The 20,115-nt window shown below is 39.7% G+C and overlaps 1 protein-coding gene across 1 annotated transcript; it reads left to right on the top strand.

The window, feature by feature from the left end:
* The first annotated feature begins 3,196 nt into the window (after positions 1-3,196).
* LOC119742469 (spermatogenesis-defective protein 39 homolog) lies at positions 3,197-20,115 on the top strand. The gene is made up of 16 exons (XM_038218401.1): positions 3,197-3,295; positions 4,394-4,495; positions 5,763-5,889; positions 6,680-6,949; positions 8,443-8,514; positions 9,626-9,708; positions 10,542-10,703; positions 11,994-12,133; positions 12,753-12,780; positions 13,685-13,758; positions 14,765-14,855; positions 15,548-15,679; positions 16,814-16,945; positions 17,708-17,794; positions 18,965-19,159; positions 19,819-20,115. The coding sequence occupies exons 1-16, from the start codon at positions 3,275-3,277 to the stop codon at positions 19,837-19,839; spliced, it is 1,737 nt and encodes a 578-aa protein (XP_038074329.1). The 5' UTR covers positions 3,197-3,274; the 3' UTR covers positions 19,840-20,115.

The raw sequence follows: 20,115 nt of genomic DNA, 5'->3' as shown, positions 1-20,115 counted from the left end.
GGATTTAAAATTTTCAAACAGACATTCCACATTAGAAAAGGTAATTTATTTCTATCATACTTTGTATGTGATTATTATGTTAACTTTAAGAAAACAATTGCTCCTTAGCATTGTGACATTGATTCCATGAAAAAAACAACCATTCTAAAACTCGGCACATGGATATTAATATGTCTTTTTGGATTGTATTATATCGACTTAACTACAAGAAAGGCATTTATCTTCATGGACATTGAAGGCATGAGTACCTTCTCACTTTAAAAAAATCATGTAATTAAGGACTGCAATCTGGTGCAAAATATAGAACTAAATAGAAACTCTCTTGTGAATTGTTCAATCACAGAACCCTGTGACAGAAGGCTTGCATCTGACTTCAGTCTTTAATGGCATGTACAGTAACCACAACCCTCAGTGATGGCTGCTGATGCAAAAGGATCGAGGGAGAAAATGAAAAATAAGAGCGAGCCTTCATTCCAAACTAAATCTTTGTCCACATACACGTGCAGATGGTATGCTTTATGTATTTCCTGTGCTGGCAATATCTGTCTCATCATTCCATTCCGAGGTTTTGCACCATAAAACTGTCTTCCACGATATTGGACAGTAATGGCTTTTATATATTTTGTAACCATGACACATCATCAAAGACAGGTGTGTTACTAGTTTGTTGAATGACATTATTGACATGACGATTGTCAAACAGGGTTTGAATACAGAATTTAATAGGATGGGCCTTACTCACGAGTCGGCCATATTGAATTGAAAGTTAGGTACAAATCTTAATTTTTTGAACTTGCGAAGAGAAATGAAAGCAACTTAATTTATAAACAATTCCAGTCTGCCTCAATAAATATTTTTGAATTTGTAATTAACATTCCCTAATGTTTAAAGCCATATTTTAAAAAAAAATGACAGTAAAATAAGGCTGCATTGTGCCTGCATAAATAGTCTGGCGCCATTCCATTCAACATTTAACAATTAATGAAATACATTCAGGGAACTCGACAAAAATGGCCGACTCGTGAATAAGGCCCATAGCTAAATCTTGCTAGAGTGCCTTGCATTTTATAATAAACTACTGAAAGTGTGCCTGAAAGTTCAAGAAATCAGTATTCACGAATTTGATTCATATTTTTATGAAAATGGTACTTGTATATTTATACAACTGTTAAAAAAAAAACAGAAAAAATGTCTGGATATTATACTGAAATGAATTTGTAAACAAATTTTCTATAATCAGTCTGTTTTAAAGATCACATTAAATTTTCCGTTCATTTTGCTAATTTCAACTAAATTTTGAAGTCACTGTGTATATATACTCTGTTTTGGATAAGGACTGTGTTTTTTTTATATTGGATGTTATTTTTTACTTGTAAATTTATCAATAAGTCATCCATGACATTTTTTTCTCTTTAATACACAATCTTGAAAATTGGTTTGTCCAATGTACATATTTTGTATTTGTACATATCCAAGGTTTGTTTTACTACTTATTCTGTAAATCATGTTATTTATATCTGATTGTCCAGTATAGCTCACTTTTTACCATTTTACTTACTTTTATTATGTGTTATTGTTATGAGTTACTTTTACACAAAAATAAGGTTTGCATGAAACTTGTGATACTTTAAATAAGTTTGAAATGAGGTATTTCTGAAAGGCCTCCTGGCCAAAGTGTGATGTGTTCATTATTGTTGAAATTTATTTTACTATTATAAAATGATTCATGGAATTTTTTGCATCGGGGTGATGTAAATCAATATTAGGTTTTGCCCTTCACCGACCTTTAAACACTGTATTCTCGGTGTGGGTTTGAGTCCCACCCGAGTGATTTTTTCCAACTTTCACTCGGGAGACAACACACTGAGTTTGCAGTGTTTAAAGATCGGTGAAGGGCAAAACCTAATACTATAAAAATGAACTTTTTTTTTGTTCACCCAAAATGTGACAAATCTTTGATAAGTTACATGTCAAATGACTAAGATGCCATTTACGTTTGTGGGTATTCATTCCCAAATCGTGCTGTCACTCGTTCAGTTTTCCCTGTGTGAGTGATGTGAAACCTATTAGTGTTTTTTTAATCAATGACAGTAATAAAATGCCTTAATGTGCGTCCAACTTGAAAATTGTTTCAGCCGACTACTGTATTTTTTTGTGTAGTACGGTTTTTAAACTTTGACAAATACCTGAAGATATATACAGGGTGGTTCAAAAAAGGAAACCCACTTTTGACAGCAATTTTCACCTACTCGTTGAGCATATTTCAAAAATTCAATTTAACGGTATTGATATATTGATCTTTAAGCATAAGTTACGAAAAAATGATTGCAAATGCATATTTTGTCTCTGGGATATGGGTGGTTTCAAATTTTCATGTGCCAAACCTGTTTAACCACGGACGGCTTCATTCCATCCCCTTGACTGAGCTCCGGAGCTTGATCTGAAGGGGGGTCACTGGTCTGACAAAAACACTATACTAGGACAGGTGGACAACAGTGATTTTGGCGACTCGTATTCCAATTAGCTGCACAATAACACTATATTCTTGCGACTTTTTTTTTAAAGATGTGTTCATCATGTACGGTTGAAGAGCTATACTTCACTACATTATTAAAAAAAAAAACCAGTTCAAGAAAGTTAAGTAAGTAGGTTAAATTTCCTGTCAAAGGTGGGTTTCCTTCTTTTTGCACCACCCTGTAGAATAATAAGAAGATAACATTCTGCGGGTCAGCAGCTATGTCTCTTGTATAATTAGCGCCGGAAAATTTGTTTTCCAGGCTGGGCGTCAAATCCCTTCTTGAACCATTCGTAAATGAGAAATTAATTGGGTCAACGGTAAGTTAAAGATCAGTCCGTTTCTTAGTCAATTCAAACATATTGCATGTAGTATTGGTTATTATCATCGTTGTCGTCAACCTTCCCTTGTTTTTTTCCTCAAAGACAAGGTTCAGCAATGATTTTTTTCCTTATGGTTTTTTTTCTTTTAAAGTACTGTTTATTCCCTATTTTAGGGGATAAATCACATCACTGGAAGTTTTACCGGAGCACGGATATAAATATCAATGTCCTTTCATGCAAGTTTTCACTTCAAATGCTACGTTTTAAAAGCATCAATATTAATTTGCGTGTAAGACGTGGGCCGATGGTACCGGCGGCCCCGCCCCCAACCAGCACAAGCGCATAGCATATGCAGAGAACATCTTGAGGGCGCCATACGCTTGTTTCCTTGTTTATTTTTCGCACAATCACAATTCACAAAATAGAGAAATCGAAGATGGCTTTCAACGCACCTGGGGTATGTATTTTTTTTTTAAATGTATGCTACAACTAGCCATGCACACAATATTCAGTTTTCGATGTTAGTTTCAATATTTTGTTTCAAACATTTCAATGGCACACAGTGTCGTAGTTTTGTGCGTCAAAATACTCAACAGGCCTAGGCCTACTAATGCATATTTTTTTCACTTAATTGATGCAGTGCATATAAAACGGTAGTTTGATCATGGAGGTAGAATGATCACCTAAAATTGACATAGCCTGTTTTAGGCCTACTGCACTGGCGGTTTTGGGTAATCGTGTAGTTTAGGACACCCATGTTACTTTCACATTCATAAATCGAACCCTGCCCACTTTCCACAAAATTAAGCATAAGTAAAAAAAAAAAGTAGCTGATTAATATTAATAATCAACATGGTATCTTAGCGAACTATTTAGATGATTCCAAACACGTAAAGTGACTTTTCCTGCTTGTATTATCAGCAAATGTTTAGGCATTAGGCCCAAGTCCCAAACATCAGTGTCTTTAATTCGTTCTCCTATATGAAACGGGTCCTATAAAACTACACGATTACCAAGTTTTCAACTATGCCAGTGTTTTGATCAAATCAGAAAATCAATGCCGAAGAAAACATTCTCTCAACTTTAAATTGAAACGGGTCAAAAGTTGACCAATGGGAGGGTTTGAACTTTACGTTAGAGCCCGATAAAAGTTCACTTCCGTAAATAAAGGCCACACTTCCACCATGTACAAAAACATGTCGAACTTTGTCAAATTTTGATTTTCACATTTAGGCTTAGTTTGTAGGGTTTTTTTTGCTTTAGAAGCATACTCACCCTCTTTATAGGCTAATCAGAAAGTGCTGCCTTTTTCAGATGTTTAATTTTCGTGAAATTTCATGTTGAAATTTTGATACGCAAACGGGTGCAAACGAATCTGGAAATTTCACGAAAAATAGATATTGATGATAGGGGATTTTTAAAAATGCAGTATTCAGTTCCAAAATGTTGCTTCCTCCTCCCCCCCCCCAAATGGTTTCAATGTTGATAAAATATTTTTAAAATGTTTCTTACTGAATCACCAATTTAAACACAAAATGTATCTTCATGTATTCAGGATGATGCTGACGATGACAAGCTTGATGACTACTGGCACATGTCATCCAGGACGGGACGAACCAAAAGCTCCAACTTCTTTGATGACTTCTCTCCGGACAATGTGAGGACATATTTGTTTTACTTTGCTCAGTTTTCATGAAGTTGACGACTCTATTTCTCATCCAGAAAAGATTAACCTTTATTTTGTACTTGTGAACTTTTTATTCTCTTGTATTTGTTTGTTTCAATTGTTTTGTTTTTTTTGTCATATAAAGGTCTATTTGTCATAGACTATTTTTTTTTTACCTTATGTCCTTTATAATGGTACTACATATACTTTTTTGCAAATATGTGGAAAAGTCCATTCAGCCCAAGGGCACCATTAGAAAAATTAAAAACAAAAAGATAAGAAAACCAACAAATATATCCAACCATCATACGTGCTGTTAGCCCTGGGCGAGTAGTGGATTTTGCTACTCGAGTCCTCACAAAGAAATTACTCGTGAGTAGTCGAGTACTCGCGAGTAGTAAACCAAATTCCCATAAAAGCAGAAAAATGACATACGTCTGTATGACGTGAAGTAACTTACAAGCAAATAGCATGCAAGTCACGCCACATTCTTCAGCACTAAGATATCCTGCTGTGCGAGGTTTTGGGTCATTTGTTTGAATTTTTAAATTTTTCTTGAGAATGGAATCCTAGGGAGAGAGAGGTGGAGGGAGTGATTCCCTGTTTGCAGGGGACTTAAGCCATGAGCCATAAACCCTAAATTACTACTCGCAAGTACCTGCTTCTGCTTGCGTCAGGACGAGTACTCGAGTGGATGACAAACCAAGAGTAGAACAACGAGTAGCATATACTACTCGCGAGTGCTCGAGTAATTGAGTTACTGGCCCAGCAGTACTTGCTGTCACTAGTTGCAATTTTGTTAGCATGAATTTGCAAATTCAAACGCAGAACCAGAATAATAGTAAGGAATTAATTGTGAAAAGCGAGTGCTTGGTCGGTCCAGCATTGTTATCACAAGTCATCACAAGTCATCACATGTCGATCACAACTTCACAAGTCAATCAGGGGTCGTTCTGTTTCACGTCGAGTGACAATTTATTAAAATAAAATGTCATTGTTGTTCGTGCTCTATACATGTTATTTGTGAACTGACTTGTGATTTCACATAAGATTGAATGTCTTGATTACACCTCTGGGCCAAAATAATTTCAGGGACTTTTTTTCTCTGCGCCATCCATTTCAAACATGCTATTGTGTCTAGCAGTCTTAAAACAAATACAAGTACAACTTTCTGTATACTCACAGAACTGTAGTACGCGTGTTGGGACAACTGGCCTGTTTCCCTGATGTATCCCTTTTTGTGATTAATCTTTACCAGGACGGGAGGAGTGTGTTTGGGGCCGACAAGAGTCAAGCCCTCTCCTTCAAGGAGACGATGAAAGCTGCTGGTCTTGGACTAGACGAAGATGAGGAAGAGCAAGATACCATCATTGACTGGGATGGAAGTGAGTTCTCTGACAAATTTTGATCTTTCGCAGAGCCCAATTTTGTGACAATGAGGGAAAACCTTGAAAATGAGTTCCCACATTTTCCGGGAAAGGAAAAGACAGGGAATTTGGGAAAACCAAAATCAGGGAAAAAACACAGGGAATTGGGAGTGACCCAGAAGAGAAAGGTTTTCGCCAGTTTGGCGTATGTGTATCTTGGGCCATGTTTCCAAGTTGTGTCCATTGGCTGACTGGCTATGGTGGCTTTGTTAGAGTTTATGTAGTGTGACATGCCTCTAAGCTCTAGTGTAACATACCTCTCCAAACAATAACAGTTGGCTGTGTACATGTACATCTATGCCCACCTCTTGACTTTCCAGCAACCTTGCTAAAGTGAAAATATTTTTCTTGAGATTTTGGAATTTTTTTCAGGGAATTGTCAGGGAAAATTCAGGGAATCTTGTTTCTTGAAGTGTGGGAACCCTGAATTTTCTTGTAGCAAGCTCTTCACAGAGATTGTAAGCAGTTAGCGCAGCAAAAGACACGCTATCCTCAGAGGAACAATTTGCTTAAATTAATGACATAACAATAGAAATCTTCATGTTTGCAAAACCATGTGTACATCCGTGAAATACACCTTAGGGTTATGACAATTTTCTGCCATAGTAGGCACAACTTCTTTCTGATAAGCAAGTTCATGATATGGCCGAGGTTTCTGGAGCAAAAATCCTCTATACATCCAAAACTATAAATTTATTTTATTCATTATGAGCTATTTTCATTGTGTTTGTTTATTGTTAACTTCCAGAGCTATCATCGGTGACATTCAGCACCAAGGGATCAAGCCAGCCCAAACCTCCAAGGCCCTCCACCATGCCCCAATCAGCCAGGGGCACCGTAGGCGTCACCGCAAAGCCAGCAAGAACCATTGCATCATCGTACGCAACCAGTGCACCCTCCGGAGCGGTGTCGACCCGGAACCAGCCCAGCGGGATGAGGAATGGGAGCGTGCTGCTTACACCTGATTCAGTCGTAAAGGGCGGTGGCCGGCCTCACTCGGCAAGCTTTTCAACTGAAGGTCTGTATGCTGGAAGCTGGGCTTTAAAGGTCAAATGATTTGGAAAATGAAAAAAAATGCTGCAAACTGCGTACCTAAAATATACAAATCCAAAAAGGTAGAGGGCCTTACGGTTTGATCCTAGCAGAACCTACCAAATCCCAGTCCTAGCAGAGGCATTAAAATGCATAGCCGCCATATACCTGACACACGATGCGATGACTGTCCAATGTTTTGTAATAACTAAGATACCAAATTGGTCATTGAAAGCCCTCATTTTGTCATGCAAATGTCATACAACTTCATTTTGCACAATAGCCTCATATAGTACACTCCCTAGGGGGTGTACAAAATCGTATTAAAATTGGAGGATTCAGGACTGTTAGGGATAGCTATAAAGACTCCTTGCACAAGTACACCTCATTTACAAAGAGAGAGCCTCCAACACATTTTTGTCACGACACACCCATCAATCATGTGAGGATGTACGTGTTCATCTTTTCAAACCATGGATGAAAAATACCAGAGAACAAAAGAGAACAATATCGTCCACGATTCCCAGCATACGTCCGCGATTGGGGTCGTGTACGAAACCTATGGGAGTCTTCCTAAAAAGTTAGAGTACAAACAAAAGAGGGACAATAGGACGTCCACAATCGACGGTGAACACAAGTTTGTTTGTATGTGTTTGTGCGCATTCAGAATCATTCATACGTGGCGCCATACACATATGAACAAGTGCAAGCTTGCAGTTTGTCCCTCCAACGGAGCTCTGATTAGTGGTCCGAATCGTCATCTTATGTTTATGCAAGGCATCCATACCCAAACCATACAATCAGAGGTCTAATAATAATAAGGGAATAAATGTGTGTTCGGGAGGTATTATAACACTCTGTTTAAGACCGGTGAGAGTCTGGATGGGTAATTATCACCCACTCGGATAATTACCCGATGTGAACGTTCAACCAATGAAACGTTAAAAGGCACCGGATTTCATAGGAGTCCAAATTTCATGTGACACTGGAAAAGTGTTTAAGACCAGCTAGCCATGTCTTTATCATCCATTTAAGACCGGCCACGTGACAGGCTCTCGACCAATAGGAATGCGTAAACTGTCTTAGGTATTTATGAATTGGGCTTATATAGCGCTTTCCATCGTATCAACAATCTCAATGCGCTTTACAATTATTACCCTGTTCATCAGACCATGGGACCACGCGGCAGCCGATATCAGCGATCAATCGGTCCTCAACCCTCACAGGTACCCATTGATACTCCTGGGTGGAGAGAGGCAATTGTAGTTAAGTGTCTTGCCCAAGGGCACAAACACCCTGTTCCTGGCCGGGTTCGAACCCATGCTCCTTCATATATGAGTCAAACACTGTAACCACTGGACCATGGCGTTCCATGGGGTCTGTGCCTGTTAGGACACAAAAGTATGTTGCAGACTGTAAAGACTACAATAGTTTGACAGTTTCTTTTTCTTATTAATATTCCTTTTCTCTTAATATCAGGTGCTGATAAGAGGGCCATGGATGAGAGATCAACACACAGTACAGGTTCATCTTCAGCATCAATTGAAGACGGTAAGAACAAGCCCATGATCTATGATGAAATGCTTGGTACTGTAACAAAATAATACGAATACTGATTACCGCCATAGTAATCGTCCCATTCGGTATCATGGGGTGGACAAAATTAGTCTGCACGAGGGAAGGCAGCCGGTTGAGAAAATTCACATTTCATTCTCCATTTCTTGTTGAACTTGTTTTATGTCCTTCACTTCTTTTGTCAAATCTTTCAAAGTTTTTGCCGGCTAGCTCAAAGTTGCCGGTATTTCAGTGTTGCTAGGACCCATTTTTGATGTCCCGGTCACAAGTCAGTCACAAGTCAGTCACAAGTCAGTCATAAGTCAGTCATAGGTCAGTCACAAGTCAGTCACAAGTCAATCATAAGTCGGTCACAATTCGGTCACAAGTCAGTCACAAGTCAGTCATAGGTCAGTCACAAGTCAGGCACAAGTCAGTCATAGGTCAGTCACAAGTCAGTCACAAGTCAGTCACAAGTCAATCATAAGTCGGTCACAATTTGGTCACAAGTCAGTCACAAGTCAGTCATAGGTCAGTCACAAGTCAGTCACAAGTCAGACACAAGTCAATCATAAATCGGTCACAATGCAGTCACAAGTCAGTCATAGGTCAGTCACAAGTCAGTCACAAGTCATTCAGAAGTCGGTCACAAGTCTGTCACAAGTCGGTCACAAGTCAGTCACAAGTCAATCATAAATCGGTCACAATGCGGTCACAAGTCAGTCATAGGTCAGTCACAAGTCAGTCACAAGTCATTCAGAAGTCGGTCACAAGTCTGTCACAAGTCGGTCACAAGTCATTCAGAAGTTTGTCACAAGTCAGTCACAAGTCAGTCACAGGTCAGTCACAAGTTAGCCACAAGTCAGTCTTAGGTCAGTCTTAGGTTAGTCACAGGTCAGTCATAAGTCAGTCACAAGTCATCCAATCTCAAGTTAAGGAATAAGCCCGTCATATGAACTGTGAGAAAAACAATATTCCTGTGTCATTGTTCATTCCCTGTTACATGTGATGTGACTGAAGATTTTACTTATGATTTGACTTATGAATGCCATGACCTTCTGTGACTTTGTGTTCTTTACTTCTTGAAATATTTTTCATGTACATGTAGCAATACGAAGAGATTCCAAGCCCACTCTGGCAGAGATGTCCAAACTGCAGGCAGAGGTGCAGGCACTCAGAAGGAAATTAAAGGTAACATGTCATCCATTGTAATAACAAGCAAGCTTAAAGATGTACTGCCCTTGCCACTTTTAAGTTTCACCTCAAAAAATAGATTTCTTTTAAATTGTTATTTTTCTAGCAATAGAAATATCATTCCTTTGAATGAGGAAAAGAATCAGTCTATTAGTCAAGGAATATTTGTTGCAGGGATGACTGGTTCCTGCCCTATATCAGAACTGATAATGCAGGACAGATTGATTTGTGAGTAAAAAAATAACCCCCAATAATTCACATTTACAGAGGATTGCAGACAAAATTATTCAGGACAAAAAAAGAAACCAAGTTGGTATAAGAGCCCAGACAGTACATCTGTAAGAAAGAAGGGAAATAGAAACAATGTAGCAATCTTGGGTGCATTTTCCTCTTGCAAGTACCGTGTATGATTTTGCAAACAAGTTGAAAAGTGGTAACATGAACATCAATGTGCATAATGTGCACGGCAAACCAGTGCATGTACACAACAAGCCAGTTCCCAGTTTGTAGACTACACACTGCTATGGACTTGGTGCATAAGAACCCCCTCAACGGCTACAAGTAAACAGTTGGGAGGGACCACTTGGAGGGACACATTGCCGACCGCGCCTGACGCTCACTCAAAGATGGGTATTCCCATGAACCAGTGCACACTGGAGCTCTTGTTGTTGATGATAGAGTACCATTTACTGTTCATACACCGAGTCCATAGTTCCTACAGAGACTATGGATGAAGTTTCCGCCTTTTCAAACTTACACTCAACTTCTAAAATAGTTTTGAAAGCTCCCTCTTCTCATGTTGGTTGATAACATTTGTTTGTTTTTGGCAGAGTGTTGAGAGATCCCGATGGGCTGCCCTCCCCGTGGCAGACACGGTAACGCGCATCATCACAGGAGAGCCTTACTCCCTGGAACCTTACAGGTCACTACAGGACAAGCTATCGCTCCTTGACGTTGCCATAGGGTACCACGACGGTAACGCTATCCTAACGGTAGGTAGGACATGTCAGACTTGTAATCAAGTCAATCGCAAGTTGTCACGTCTCAAGTCAATTCACAAGCTCTTTAACTCTACTGCAGTCTGAACAGTCACAGACAGGCAACAAATCAATCCTCCTCCCCTGCCATGCCTAGTCCCCAACAGTCACATCACTTTTCTTGTAAACAAAGTGACTCGTCAAATTCCATCAACAGACAAGCAGGTGACTGGTATTTGCAGCTGGATTATCAATCTCCTTCAGGCAAAGCTTTGCTCTATATCAAGTTACATAAACAGTCACAGCCAGTCAATCCTACTTTATGTATGCAGGGAGCACTCAGTTGTTAAAAACAGTCACTCAATTGATTTTGACTGCTGGGATGGCTTTGTTGAATTTGCCAGCCAGAGAGGGAGGTTTAAATGACGTGTAACAGAGGCTATCTTTCTCATTGTTCATCCCTTGTTACTTGTCAACTGACTCGTGGTTTAGCATGAAATTTGACTTGTGATTTACTTGTGACTGACTCGATTGCAAGCCTGCATTGTGAAGGGCCACCTTCAACAAAGACTCAAAGAGAATAATGGTACCCCCCCCCCCCCCCAAGTTGGTCTTTGTTGAGTTGTACCTACCAAGGGAAAATCTAGTGAAGAGATATAATAGGAGGGAAAGTTCATGGCCCTGCAAAGATGTGTGTAAGGCAGTATGTTCTTATACTTCATACATGCATGAGCTGAATGCTCTTTTTGCAAGGCATGCAAGTTTTCCTCGGATCAACTGATTTCCTCATTTTTTTTACTTCTGTTTTAAACATTAAAACACTGCAGAGCGTCTTGTAAAGCTTTGAATATATATCTTCGTTTTGTGACTTTCCAGTTGCATGCATGTTTAGCACAGGTCCATGTTACTAATGCATCAGGGAAGCAAAAGAAGCGATCCAGCGCAACAAGCCTACCATCTGCCAACTGATCGGTAGTTCCCAGTGCCCCAAGTAGCCATTAGTAACGATCAAAAGTGCTGGTGGTATCACACAAATATTTCATGTCAAATGAATTACACTGTTAAAGTCAGACTAATGCACCACTTGTACATTAGTCTGACACCACTTGTTCATGTACTTTTATGATACCTGTGTAAAAAAAAGAAGTCATGTTTCCTTGGTAAGTACGAAAGTATAATTTTCATTTCCACTACAGCTTATTCTAAAAACTTTTCAGCCATTTTGAATCAATCAAATAAAATTTTGAGCACTCTTGGACCAGCTTCACAGGGCTTGTCTTGTCTTGTATGTTTTCTGTGCCTCAGATCGTCATGTTCTTGAGGAGGACTCTCTCCAAAACGGTCTTCTATGATGAGATGAGGAGGAGACCGGTCGCTGCCAGCCAGTACATTGCCTTCATTAAGAAACAGAATGAACAGAGTGACAATGTAGCAAGTGAGATGGGGTAAGATCGTTATCTATGGATTAATGCGGCGATCAAACTTGGACTCCATTTTTTTTAGGTAGCCCCATGTTTGCGTGCATACCGCACCCGTTCTTAAAGACAAGGCGCACATTTTGGTACCACCATTTGTCAAACAAGCCTGGACTGCACGAGAGAGACTCGCGTGAGCCTGGTTGTCGCCAGACTAGTCTATTAAACTGACTTCATGACCTGAACGAGGCTGTGCTTTTCACCCTGCGCATATTTCAGGAATGCAAGTGCTCCTGCAATGGGCCATATATATTTTAGCCAATGGGGGCGCTGTAACAGTGCCATTATTTTACTATATGAGTAGGAATAATGCATTTTTTGAAGCAGTGTATGTAGTAACTTCACATTTAATAATAAAAACAAAAATTGTAAAAATGTAACTTTGAAGAAAGGCAACAGTCAACTACCTCGGGTTCATGTCTGTTTGTACTTCAAACATGGCGCCCAGAATTTAAGCAGATCGAGTCAAATTCGCTAGCAAAACACCCAAGTAGTGTGCTTTCATAGTATGTTTCAGCTGCCTGTAAATTGGTCACTAACCTGCACAACTTTGAACAAAATGCTTTCATTGTTTGTTCACCCCCAACAGCCAACTTGGAAGAATAGAAGATGCTGCGGTAAGTAACATTTGAGTTTTTTTATATCAGTTAAAGTTTTTCTTTGAGATTTAAGACAATGATCCAGTGGTTATCATTGATGCAAATTATTCTGACTCGGGAAGAAAATAATCTTGTAACAGACACTTTTATGTTACATGGACTCAACAGCTAATAAAACTGTGTGACAGGTTTTTTTCTAGGAATGGCTTAAATTTGAACAACTTTTTCGATTCACTACATGTTTGCTTGTAATTAGATTTTCCCACGCTGTCTTGTGTTACCCTACACAATGAATTTCAAACTGAATTGCTTGTTTTGATTCATAACCTTCTTGATCCTCTAAAGTCTATCAAAATCCACCATGAGGTTTTGGAGGATTTTGTAGGATTTGGTAGGAGTTGAGGAAAGTAGAGACGAACCACTATCGCATTGTATGGGGCTTGATGCTCCTTGGAAGTTACTGTACTAATAAATTGTCATTGGTTTTGTGCCGAGTCAAGCAATTTTAAAGATTCAGGAAATTCAGGAAGGACCTTAGCAATAATAATAATAACCGGTGTTTGTGAAGTTTTTAAACCAAAGGATACAAAGCCTTAATCATTACCCCTGGTCGTCAGGTCATGAGAGTGTATTTTTCTGCAGCAGCTCGAGATAAGCTCAATCTGGTCTTTACCTTCACAGACCTGTACCCATTTATTCTCCTGGGTGGAGAGAGGCAATTGTAGTAAAGTCCCTTGCCTAAGGACACTCAAAAAGCATCATGTTTCCTGTCGGGGTTTGAACCTCCTGACCTTTGCAACAATTGCCTAGAGAGTAAGGTTATTTTTTTTCAGAGTTTTTGCACAATTGTGGCAATTCATTACTGTTAGTGTATTTTCAAGGAAAGCATGTTTATTGAAATTATCAATCCCTGTGTGTTTAGTTGTGGAGATATAAAGAGGCAACTGAGAACCAAGTACCCCATGGGCAGCTGATGAACCTAAAGGAAGTACACAGGTGAGCAAAGATACAGCGGACTCATCCTGCCCGTTTATCAAACACTTGTCATTGGCCAATCAGATCACAAGTTTTGGTCATGTGACCCTGGGACCTCGGTCAAACTCAGTCACAAACGCTGTGGGAAATGTACACAAACCAAAGGTGGGCGGGGTTGTGGCTGAATCCGGAGCAATCCATCGGAGAATGTCAAGTAAGAAACGCCTTTTAAGATATGACAAATGAAATTGTTAGCAGGGTTCCCACAGTCATGGAAAAATCCTGGAAATTAAAGCTATGGAAAGTCATGGAATTGTGTTGTTTTACAAGGAGTCATGGAAAGTTGATATTCCAAGGAAAAAGTCATGGAATCCTGCATTACCCATATGTGATGATTCGTAATATTTGGCTATGGCAGTCTTCCAGATTGCATTCCAGTTTACCATAATTCCTCTTTATCGTTATGTATGTATGTGTATGCTCTGTACTTGTTGCTCCTTTGTGGTGCTTCTCTGTTGTGGTGCTCAGTGGTCTTGTGTGAAACAGGAAGGCCGAAAGGGAGTGGTGTTCCTTGCCTCAGTGTGAACGCGGGCCAGTTTCCTGGCCAGTTTCCAGTAAAATGCCAATACAGCGTAGGAACTGGTCATGGAAAGCCCTAATTTTGTCCTGGAAAATCATGGAGAATTCATAGAATTAAATTTAAGATTTCTGTGGGAACCCTGTATTACAATACTCTAATTACAGTTCGCTTGTCTATGACTATACGGTAGTTGGGGCTGTATATAACCACCAGAGCTTCATCATATGCACTTACCCAAGAGTCAGAATAACTTCCTCTTTGTCACTGTTTTTGGGATACTTTAGCAAGGAGTCCAGAGAAGGACATCCCTGACTGTAAGAGATTTTTAGATGCCTATTACTTTGAATGTGGATCGTAAAAGGATCCTAAATTCTGTGGTGAGAATCAGTGAGTTTGTTGGCCAATTTTCAAATCTTGACTTGTAATTTTTATTCCTGTTTATTCCAGTTTATGGTTTGATAAGTCAGCCACCCTAGCTACTGAGTCTGAACACATCAAAGAGCATATAAGTTTACTCAACAGGCAACTCCAAATTGAGGTAATCAAGTCAGTGGGTTTTTGGTTGTTGCTTTTTCTTTAGAAAATAAAAAATACAATTATTTTTTCAACTGATATATTTATTCTTTGACTTCATGAATGAAATTATGTTTCTCCCGTGTGTCATTTACATTTTTTATTCTTACCCTGTTTCCTTGCACTTCCTCCCCATCCTTCCCCCCCCCCCCCGATCACCCCCCCCCCCCCCCGATCACCCCCCCCCCCATCCCTCAAACACACTCACAGACTCACCTTACATGCCTACTGTTGAAATTGCTTTGTATTCGTGTAGTTAAGTAAAAACATAGAAAAAAAGTCATCTTACTCCCACTGTGAACACTCTTTCAACCCAATTTTTTTTTCATGATTTGCTTGAGTGTTCCTCTTCATTTTGCCATGGATAAAGCTAACCCAAAACTGCCTCTGAACCTGTTTCCAGGGAGGGGGAAAGCTAGTGTGGACGTGTGCAAGTCCACAAAGCGTTCACACTTCCTGCACCCTGTGGACCTCTTTTGTTCACAGGTCCACAAAGAGTATGTAAGGTTAGAGCACACACACACACAAAGGGGAAGAGGGTGGAGAGAAATCAGAACACAGAGACAAAAGAGAGTTTATGTAAATAACAATAAAAACAATAGCCAAATACCTGATGGCTTTAAAAAAAACTGTACATCCTGATTTTTCTTTCAACAGGCAATGGATGAAAGAGCCCAAAGGGAAGGCAAGCCACCGTTCAAAGAATTCCCCCGGAAATTCACATTGTACTTCAAGTCGGTCATCACCACCCTCTTCTATTGCTGCTACTATCATTACGGTGAACCAGAGGTCAGTTGGAGGCCACAATTCCAGACACGTCTCGTGATTTTCTTTCTTTTCTGATCCATATACTGCTAGTGTTCCATCGGATGGTAGGATTGGAGATTCCTCAGTTTATCCATTGCCAAAATCCTTATTTCCCACTTCTTATTATTTATTCCAGTTCAACATTTCAATGTCAACAGATTCCTTCTTTCCATTAAAACCCTGACCTTACCAACTCCATCAAAATCCATCCCCCCATTAGGGGGATTTTGGCAGATATGCCATGTGTATACCAAGTCCATCAAAATCCACCAGCACCAGTGGTGGATTTCAATGGATTTGGTCCTGAAGCATTATGTGAAGCAGAGTGAGTGATGGATTTTGACGGACTTGGTCTTCTACTTAGTAACATTAGGTAGGGTGTTAAGGTTTAATGCATTTTTTTTCTTTTGAAGCCAACACTCTGAGTTGCCCTTGCTTATAAGTGATGGCAAAAATACTACAAAAACAACATTTGTGATGCGATCAAGCTAAATGAGTTGTTTGTCGGGAAGTTTCATTTGGAGATACAGGCCAAAATAGGGCCACTTCATCACATCACTTCATCACATCTCTTGTGTTCCAACCTCTATAATTTTTGAACTAAAAATGGTATCAGCATGCGGTTTTCACAGCAGTAATGCTGAGATTGTGCTCTTTTCAAATCCGTAATAAAAATTTTTTTGACCAGGGTCGACAAACGACTCATTTAGCTTGATCGCATCACATTTGTCTTATTGATTTCCCTAAAGAGTTTCCATTTTCTCTGGCCTAAAGCCACATCAAAATCGTATATATTCCTTCCACCTTGCTGTAGACTGTGATGATCATTAAAACATACTTTAAGCTCTTTACATTTTGAAAGGATTGAAAGCATGTTAGAATACACCAATTTTAAATAGTCTATAAAAAAGGACAAGACACAACCTTGTTAACCAAAATACATTTAACTAGGGCTGAGTCAGTTGAATAATTCACTACTCGAATATTCAAATTCACAATCCCTTGAATATTGAGTATACCATCCTAGAAATGCAAGCCTGAGCTTGGACCTCCACTTTTGTCATGAATATTCAATACCCTCTGAATATTCAGTATACCTCATTATCTCTGTCAAAGGTCAGCGTTGGCAGTCCTCTAGGGATGCGCCAGTTTCACAAGTTGACGGAGAAGCAATACTTGTTTACAGTGTTGTTGTCTCGTATCATGCTGAGGCGGTGGCTAGACCTGGATGGCTTGCTGACATCAAAGGTGGGTTTAAGTCCGAAACCAGACCTTTTGAATCTTTGTATACTTTGCAAAGAATGACAGTATTACATCGTTTCAAATTTTCAGACTTTTTTTCAATTGACAATCACATCCCTGCCACATTTCCTTCAAAATTTTGATGTTTAACAAAGCTAGAAAAAAACCTAAGTGTAGCCCTCACGTTACACTTAACAGAAAAAAATAGAGAATTTTCCCTACCCAAAAAACAGTGGTCCACCACGCTTGGAAGCTGTGTGCCTTGACGACAAATGAGCAGAGCCATACCTTGAAATAAGCAATGCCACATTGGTTTATTGACCCTAACATTCCTACATCCTCCAGTTAAGGTATTCCTTATACTATTGTTCACCCCATCACTTGTGATCCGATTATTTATTGGACTTGTGATTTGGCTTATGATTGACTTGTGACTTGAATTGTGATTGACTTTTGACAGACTTGTGATTAAACTGTGATGGACTTGTGACAGACTTGTGATCGACTTTGTGACAGACTTGTGATTGACTTATGACAGACTTGTGACTAAACTGTAATGGACTTGTGACATACTTGTGACGGACTTGTGACAGACTTGTGACAGACTTGTGACAGACTTGTGATTGACTTATGACAGACTTATGACAGACTTGTGATTAAACTGTGATGGACTTTTTACAGACTTGTGACAGACTTGTGATTGACTTGTGACAGACTTGTGACGGACTTACTAACCACCCTGATGGACTCAATTTTTGTTATGACTAGAATTGGAGAGGGAAAGCCACCATGAAGTCAGCCGTCAAGTTTGAGCAAGTTGTGGAAATCCTTGTGCAGCAAAATGCACCACATGATGTAAGTAAATTCAATATTGCGTTTTGCCCTTCACCGAGTGTTTTATAAACACAGCACCCGATGTCACGAAGCGCTGTGACGCGTCACAACTCGAGTTAGGACGAGTAACACATCGCAACTCGTGACGCATCGAATAATCCATTTCACGAAACTTGCAATGAGTTGAACGCGTCGTAAGTTCCTTGACAATGGCTTACAACATGTCGCAAGTTACGACGTGTCTAGTGGTCATCACAAAATAAGAAGCGTCTTTCCTTAGCCAGTTTTATGCCATAAAAATACACAAACGAGACTACAATACCGAGACAATGCGTGTAAAGTTGTAAATGGAAAATGTATCAAATAATTTTGAATTAGCCTAGAATATTGCAGTTGAAATTTCAAAGTAGCTATACAGCCCACTGAGAGCGTATTTTCCTTTAAAATTGCATGACACGGCCGCCATTTTAACAAAGTTCGAGAGGAGATCCGATGACTCTTTGTTGAATGTCAGACGACTATTTACTGTACGCTGACTAAATACATAAAACAGTCACTGTGTTGTGCTATAAATACACCTACGACGCGTATGACGTGTTTTGTGAAGTGGATCGCAGGACGCGTTGCAGCTGCGACGCATCGTAGGGATACGACGCATCGCAGCGCTGCGATGCATCGCAAGTTACGATGAGTTTCATGAAATTGGGTGCTGTATACTCAGTGTTGTCCCGAGTGATTGTCAGAAAAAAAATCACTCAGGTGAGACACAAACCAAAGACCTCCTGCCTACTAGTGCAGACGTCTTACCCCTCGACCACCGAGCTTGCCGGGGTCTGTTGGCTGGTACGAATCTTATATAGTAGCGGGTACCGCAACCAAACTATTCATAAGATGGAATTAACATTGGGGTAATGTAAATTCAATATTGGGTTCTGCCCTTCACAGAGCATTTGCTCAGCGAAGGGCAAATCCAAATATTGAATGAACATCACCCCGACGCAAAATTCTATCTTATGAATGATGTATGTAACTGCTTTTTCATAGCCTTTGAGCATGTGCATTTTGAGACACATCTTTGAAAGTCGTACCCAGGAAATCTACCCTGCCTGGATACGACAAGAAAAGTCCTCGGAGGAGCAATGACAGGGTCGATTTCACAGAGCATGGCTTGTTTTCCCCTGTCCTGACCAGGCCCTGGACAAGTACCTGAAATACATTGAGGATCCGGAGTCTCGCATCTCGTTAGCCATGAAGCTCACCCGGCATGCCGTGGTGGTAGACGCGCTGATCCAAGTCAAGGACCGCCAGCGATTGCTCAAGTACCAGAGCAAAGTGCCTGGGGGAACACCCGAGGCGAGACGCATTGAAGACGTCATGAGGAACTCGGTGAGTACCTGTGAAGCGGTACAAATGTTTGAACGCTTGAGGATGCTGTAATGATGCCATTTTTGGGGTACAGACGTGAAACCACGTCAGTATTTAACAAAAATTGACTTGTTATACTTGGAAAGTTACTTTTTTACAATATATAATTCTTTAAAATTGAAGTTAAGTAACTGAATTGCTTTAGTCAGAAAGGTATTTCTACAGTTTGTATCCAGAAAACGGCGTTGGTACAGCCCCTCATTGACACAAAAAATTGCTTATTTGGTAGAAGGGGAGAGTGGCTAAAAATTGATGGCCAACATGTGATACCATTGGGTTGCTGTCCAATGCAGACAGAACTTGACACTGTCTGACATGTGGTGCTGTTGCCGACATGTACACAATTTTTTTTTCCATTAGGAATGAACATTTCGCTTCAGATGTTTTCTTAGAAGTTCTGTACTTTGACAACATGATCAGGTTTTAGAAGCCTTTAATTTTTCACGGTTTAAAACAACGTTGAAAATCTTCCAAATTAGTCTATGTTTGCCACATTAAAGGGACTGATCTTTAAGCAAACATTCCTCATGTATTTGTATTTTTCGTGACTTCGTGACTATTAGGCTTGCAGAAGTAACAACATTTTTTTATGTTCTGGTTTTTTTCCTGTCACATTTTAGACAGTCAAGTGGAAGAACTGATCTTCAGCAGCTTCATTCGAGACCATTCCATTCATCAACTTATGAAGAGATTTAAGAACCAATTAACATCCAACTCCAAGTATTAAGCAAGTTTTATAGCCTGCTCATATCAGTCATATTGAAACACAAAAGGTCAAGGGTCTTTCAGAATAGCAGCTTTGGATGCTGAGAAGTGACACCAACTATTTTCTTTTCTTTCCTTAACCCTAACTGTGATTTACTTGAAACCTTCCTCACTCCTGCAAAATCCAACACCATATGGTAAACTCAACACCC

The sequence above is a fragment of the Patiria miniata genome, unplaced genomic scaffold, assembly GCF_015706575.1.
Source record: "Patiria miniata isolate m_02_andy unplaced genomic scaffold, ASM1570657v1 HiC_scaffold_6, whole genome shotgun sequence".
NCBI lineage: Eukaryota > Metazoa > Echinodermata > Asteroidea > Valvatida > Asterinidae > Patiria > Patiria miniata.
Note: the sequence above shows the minus strand (reverse complement) of the source record. Positions and strands in the feature narration are given on the sequence as shown.

Coding starts and splice junctions, on each gene's coding strand:
- LOC119742469 (XM_038218401.1), top strand. CDS start 3,275: ATGGCTTTCAACGCACCTGGG. Junction 6,950..8,442: donor GGCAAGCTTTTCAACTGAAG/GTCTGTATGCTG, acceptor TCTTAATATCAG/GTGCTGATAAGAGGGCCATG. Junction 15,680..16,813: donor ATCATTACGGTGAACCAGAG/GTCAGTTGGAGG, acceptor TCTCTGTCAAAG/GTCAGCGTTGGCAGTCCTCT.